General features: G+C 53.7%; 1 protein-coding gene across 1 annotated transcript; it reads left to right on the top strand.

The window, feature by feature from the left end:
* Positions 1–6,573, top strand: NLRP10 (NLR family pyrin domain containing 10). Its single transcript, XM_008151069.3, has 3 exons — positions 1–48; positions 2,862–3,184; positions 4,582–6,573. Exons 2-3 carry the CDS (start codon positions 2,899–2,901, stop codon positions 6,210–6,212), a joined length of 1,917 nt encoding a protein of 638 aa, XP_008149291.2. The 5' UTR covers positions 1–48; positions 2,862–2,898; the 3' UTR covers positions 6,213–6,573.
* Positions 6,574–6,581: the final 8 nt, after the last annotated feature.

Here is a 6,581-nt window from a genome sequence, read left to right as displayed (position 1 = left end):
TCTCCAGGCCTGGAGCCTCTAGGGGAGGCAGACCCGAGAGCCTTCATAGTAAGTGGCCTCTCTCCTCTCTCCTGTCACAGGATCTATGAGGCTGTGTTTCACTCTATATTCCCATCTTGGTCTCTTGGGCTTGGCTCTTTGCTGTAACGTTTCTGTCTCTAGCCTCATCTTGGTTAAGGCTCTGGGAGAGAACAACTCCTATTCCTACCTGTTCTCCTGGACCCTGAGAGGACTCCCCGGGCAATGGGCATGGGAAGCTTGGAGGCAGAGGAAACGTGCCCGGGAGAGAGGCTCCCAGCAGTCACCTCCTAGCTTCTCCCCTCCTTACCTAGCCCTCTCATGCTTAGGGGATGCTCTTACTCATATTTTATGTAGAATACAGGGACCACCAGACGTGATTGCCCTTCCAGTGTGGTTATATTATACATTTTAGTTAGATCAGTGTTCAGTGGTCATGTTGTTATCTCTATGCAAATGTTATTTACACCTGAGTGTTGTAATTTACTGTTATGTAAAATCTGACTTCCTTTTTTTGTTTTACCTTTGTTATTTTTTTTTCTAGAGATAGTAGTTTCCTTGTTTCACTTTTGTGTAAATCTCTTGGTATTTAGGGTTAGCTTTTCTCATACCTTCTAATAGCCCCTCAGTAGGATGTTTTTGAAGGCCAGTGGCACCAGTCCATCCTTCTCCCCTTGGAGAGCATTTATCAGAACCTCATCCTGCCCGGTCAGGGCTTCCTGGGCCATCAGCTGCCCAGGCTCTCTGACCAGCTGCCCTCCAGGCCTTGGTTTTGCTCCTTGTTTGGGTTCCTGCTTCATGAAGCTCCAGGCTTCCTCCTTTTTCGCTTTGGTGGATGTGAGCATGTCACCCAGTGGTTCCAACAAGGGAAAGAAAGGGTGCCATGGCCAAGGAGGTGGTGGTGACAGCACCCCGATTCCTTTGTTTCTCTATCAGACTGCCCCAGCTTGGCCTGGAGTCATGTTACAGAGGAGGGCTGGGATTCAGAGGGAGATGGAGCATCATTTTCTGTTGGTGACAGAGAAGTTTCCTTCAGCCCCTGCCTTGTTTCTCAACTGTAATATGTTGAAGAATGAGGGCAAGTTCTCTGCTGGTGAGGTCAGGTGGAATGTGTAGGTGTTTGTGTTTCTTCACCTGGTCCAGCCCATGAGTACCAGTGCCTGGTGAGTTTCATAGGATAGGTGTCCAGGTGTTCACACCCAGCCCTTTAATACCAGCCTCACCAAGCAGAAGTGAACTAGTGAGCTTGGCTAGTGGACCAGGCCTGGCGTGGAAAGCTGTCTGATCAGAAAGGGGATCTGTTTCAGTCAGTTCCTAGGACCTGGCTTGGAGCTCACTGTCCGGGGCTCACCTCCCACTCTCCTGGCCTCCAGCCACTGAACAGCCTGGAGGGCACACCCAGGCAGGCTCCAGTGCTGCCTTCTGTTCTTTCCTGCTGCCCACTGCAGAGATTTGCAGGGGAACCTGAGGCTTAATTGCAAATTGCTCCTGCGTTTCCAAATTGCCCTGTGACTTGCAGCCAAAGTCATATCCTAACAGATTCCTACAATTTCCTCTCTTCTTTTGGTATGTACTCAAAATGCTGATCTTTGAAGCTAAACCACTTTCCTGGTTTCCAAATACCTTTTGCTCACTCAGACATTTTACTACCGAGATGGCTTCCCCACTGGCTTTAGATCACAGGTATAATTCCGAACTCTGGGAGTTTTCTATCAATGGTTGGTTTTCTTCTTCTGAGGACTGGCACCCTGCCCACATTTTAGTTCTCTGTGTCAAATACAACGCAGGACCCCACTCTCCTTTCTCTGCTGCTTTCATCTCTACATCTCCCTCCAGGTTCGGGGGGCAGTTAGCTTAACTACCTGGTTTCTGTGCCCATCTACTGTGTCTTTGTGTTTCCATCTCTCTCTCTATCTGCCCAGGTCATGGACCAGAACTTAAATTCCGCCTCTATACCCACTGGTCTAGCTCCAGAAGATTCTGAAAATTTCTCATCTGGAGGGATCCCCAAGACAGTTTACATGATGGCCAACGAGATAACATGTTAATCACGCAGCACAAAGTGGGCCCTCAAAGTGGCCATTTCTTTTATCATGGTTAAAACTTGTCTCCTTATCTGAACGACAAGACTTCCTGCTTTGAAATCCTGTGTTACTGAGTCCATGAGGCTGATGTGTAAGGCCAATGGGTTGATGAGTATAGATTTTTTTTTTATTTGTACTTTTTAAAAAATATTTTTAATTGATTTCAGAGAGGAAGGGAGAGGGAGAGAGAGATAGAAACATCAATGATGAGAGAGAATCACTGATTGGCTGCCTCCTGCACACCCCCAACTGGGGATCAAGCTTGAAACCTGGGCATGTGCCCCTGACTGGACTTGAACCTGGGACCCTTCAGTTTGCAGGCCGATGCTCTATCTACTAAGCCAAACCATCTAGGGCAGTATAGTTTTGTGTGTTTTTGTTTGTTTGTTTGTTTGTTTGTTTTACCTCCTTGCCATATCTCTGCAGTCCCAGAAAAATATAATTGTTTTCTTAACCCTGACTGTCTAAGGAGGCATACAGGGCCTGATAAACACTGTGTGTGAGAGGGAGGGAGAAGGGAGAGGATAGGGAGACAGAGATTCACACACCCACACACCATACTTCTACTTGCCACACAGACAATGACGAAGAGGCATGCAGGGAATTTCCCTGTCTTTCTTGGAACTTGGCATGCCTCTCTGTCTCCTTGGCTGTGCTCGGTGGCTTGCCGAGCACCCAGAGAGCAGGGCAGACTGAGGCGCCTTCGGCTGCTCTTCCCTCAGCAGTGCACTCCCCTTTCTTCTCTCCCCTCTTCTCCAGGTCACAGGTCTGAACTTGACCCTTCACACCAAGTACCATGGCCCTGGCCCTGGCCAACAACCCACAGGAGGCATTGCTTTCGGCCTTGAGAGACCTTGACGAAAATGACTTCAAGATATTCAAGTTCCACTTACGGGACAGTACCCTGCTTGGGGGCCAGGGGCTGCCCCGAGGGGAGCTGGAGGGCCTGAGTCGGGTGGACCTGGCTTCTCGGCTGGTTTTGATGTACGGAGCGCAGGGGGCTGTGAAAGTGGTGTGCAAGGTGCTGGAGGTCATGAAGCTGTTAGAACTCGTGGACCAGCTCAGCCACATCTGTCTAAATGGTGAGTACAGCAGAGGGCAAGGGGAGGTCAGGGTGGCCCTGGACTTCCCCTCCCCCATGACATTTCTAAAACATGTCTAGCTTAGGTCTTCTTTCACTCTTGCCCTGTGCCCATGCCTGGGAGCCCCTGTGCCTGAGGGTCCTAGTGGCCCTAGTGGTCTCCAGCTAAAGACTCATGACTGTGGGGTGAAGGGTCAGAGCTGAGGGTGGGGTTTATTTATAGAAAGATCAGGGGATCTGATAGCCGCTATCTCCAGTTGTGGTGCCAGAGAAGGGGAGAGTGTGGAGAAAGGGGCTTGGAGACGGGGGGTGGTCTTGGCGAAGGGCTGCCCGCTAACCAGAGAAACGCATCTGGGCGTGGGTCAGTCCTCTCCCTGGCTGCTCGCCTGCAGGCAGCCCAGGCTGCTTCTCAGAGAGGACAGCCTGCTCCTGGGCCCGGCTCTTCCAGGGAACTGGTGGGCGACGGTGCCCGGAGAGTGGGTGGGCGTGCACCCTTCTCCTGGTGCTGGAGACCAGGGAGTGTCTGTGGTGCCAGTGCTCCCTCCACAGGCTCCTTTCATGCCCGAGGGCACCTGTGCCCAGAGAGGGGAGTTTCCATAGACTCCGAGCCACGCTCCTGCTCAGCAGCTGGCTTATCTGCGGCCGCTGGCCGGCCTTTACCCAGAACCGCCTCCTGTGGCTTCACCATCCTGCAGCTCCCCTTCCCTTTGCCCTCTCGCTTCTCACCACTTCAAAGGCACACGCATTCCCGTGCACACGGACGTTTGCACGTACACATGTTCTTACAAACACATACTTGCTGGTGCCCCCTGACACGCCTTCCCTACACAAAAATACACAGGCTTTCATAAGCACGCGCCCATGAGCACGAATGGATACAAATGGTCACTACTTCCCACACATATTCACACACTAAACACAGGTTGCACACTTACACAGATGTGCATGCGAACACCACACACATGAATACGCACACGTGTGCACGCACACACTCATACATGTACAGTGGTCCCTTCCCGTGAAGCCAGATGTATAACCTTCATGGAGATGCAAGTTAGAGAGCATAGAAGATGAGCGTAAAGAGCAGTGCCCAGCTGCCGAAACCGGCTTGGCTCAGTGGATAGAGCGTCGGCCTGCGGACTGAAAGGTCCCAGGTTCAATTCCGGTCAAGGGCATGTACCTTGGTTGCGGGCACATCCCCAGTAGGGGGTGTGCAGGAGGCAGCTGATTGATGTTTCTCTCTCATCGATATTTCTAACTCTCTATTCCTCTCTGTAAAAAATCAATAAAATATATTAAAAAAAAAAAAAAAAGATCAATGCCCACAGTTCGCAGGGCCATTTTGTCTTTTTTTTTTGCTCCCATCTCACCACCTAACGCACCCTGTGTCCGGCTCAGATTACAGAGACACATACCGAGAGTACGTGCGCTGCCTGGAGGAGAGGCAGGAAGAGGGAGTCGGCCGCAGCTACAGCCCGCTGGTCCTGGTGGCCATGGCCAGCCCGGGGAGCCCCGAGCCCGAGCCCGAGCAGGAGCTGGACCGTGTCACGGTGGAGGCCCTGTTCGATCCGGGCGAGAAGCCCGCCCCGGGCCCGGCCACAGTGGTGCTGCAGGGGTCCGCTGGCTCCGGGAAGACGACGCTGGCAAGGAAACTGGTGCTGGACTGGGCGGCCGGCGCCGCGCGGTACCCGGGCCGGTTTGATTACGTCTTCTACGTGAGCTGCAGGGAAGTGGGCCTGCTGCCGGGGGCCACGCTGGACCAGCTCCTCCTCTGGTGCTGCGGGGACGGCCAGGCGCCCGTGGCGGAGATCCGGAGGCAGCCCGAGCGGCTCCTGTTCATCCTGGACGGCTACGACGAGCTGCAGCGGCCCTTTGCCGTGCGGCTGAAGAGGCCGGGGCCCGGGCCCGCGCAGGACCTGCTGCACCGGCTCATCCGGAGGGAGGTGCTGCCCGCCTGCTCCCTCCTCATCACCACGCGGCCCCTGGCCCTGCGGAACCTGCAGGCCCTGCTGAGACGACCGCGCCACGTCCACGTCCGAGGCTTCTCGGAGGAAGAGAGGGAGCGGTACGTCCGGTCCTATTTCGCAGACGAGGAGCAAGCCCAGAAGGCCTTGGACTTCGTCCGGGGCAATGACGTTCTCTACCAAGCATGCCAGGTGCCGGGCATCTGCTGGGTGGTCTGCTCCTGGCTGAAGGGGCGCATGGAGAGAGGCGGGGAGGTCTCGGAGACTCCCAGTAGTGGCACCGACATCTTCATGGCCTACGTCTCCACCTTCCTGCCGCCCAGTGACAGCGACGGGCCCTCCGAGCTCACCCGGGACAGGGTCCTGAGGGGTCTGTGCTCCTTGGCAGCCGAGGGGATCCAGCACCAGAGGTTCCTGTTCGAAGAAGCTGACCTCAGGAAGCACAGTCTGGATGGGCCCAGCCTTGCTGCTTTCCTGAGCAGCCACGATTACCAGGAGGGGCTCGACATCAAGAAGTTCTACAGCTTCCGCCACATCAGCTTCCAGGAGTTTTTCCACGCCATGTCCTACCTGGTGAAAGAGGACCAGAGCCAGCTGGGGGAAGAGTCCCTCAGGGAGGTGAACAGGCTGCTGGGTGACCGGGAGCAGGCGGCGGGGGAGGCCATGACCCTCAGCATGCAGTTCCTGCTGGACATATCGAAAAAGGAGAGCTCCTCCAACTTGGAGCTCACGTTCTGCTTCAAAATCTCCCCCTCGATAAAGCAGGATCTGAAGAATTTCAAGGAGCAGATGACCTCTCTAAAGCATCACAGGACCTGGGAGTGGGACTTCTTCCTGAATGAGGCCAAAATGAAGAGTCTGGCAAGCAGTGTTCAGATAAGCAATGTGGCACTGAAGATGGAGCATTCAAATGAAAAGAAACCCCACAGCAGGAGTTCACTTTTTGTCAAAACCAGCTTGAGTAATGCCAAGGAAGAGGAGCAAAAATGTCTAGAGAACGAAGGGAATGCAGCAGGGACACAAAAGCAGGCTGCGAACGGGAAAGGCAGAGGGAAGAGGAACTAGAGACCAGAAGGGGAGGAAGGGGAGGAGGACAGGAAGCACAGAAATGGGAACACTCGAGCTGATGGCGGGGTGGAGAGACAGAGGAAGGGGGAAGACGGTAGAAAGGAACGGAGAGATGTGAGGTCGAATTAATGGGCACGAGGAGTGGAAGGACGGAACAGCAAACAGAAAAGAGAAGCAGATAGAGGGCCCTGTGGAATGAGTCCTTAGGAACAACCACAGGTGTCCACAGTGGCTCAGCATTAGTCATTTAGCACCGCCCACCCCCCCACCCCCCACCCAAGGCTGTTTGTAAATTCCCCAAATGTAGTCTTATGAGAGTCTGACATTTGACTCTTTCCTATAAAAATAAACTCCTTAATATAATGA

Source organism: Eptesicus fuscus, chromosome 13 (genome assembly GCF_027574615.1).
Source record: "Eptesicus fuscus isolate TK198812 chromosome 13, DD_ASM_mEF_20220401, whole genome shotgun sequence".
Lineage (NCBI taxonomy): Eukaryota > Metazoa > Chordata > Mammalia > Chiroptera > Vespertilionidae > Eptesicus > Eptesicus fuscus.
The sequence above is the reverse complement of the archived record's forward strand: the minus strand, read 5'-3'. Positions and strand labels throughout refer to the sequence as shown.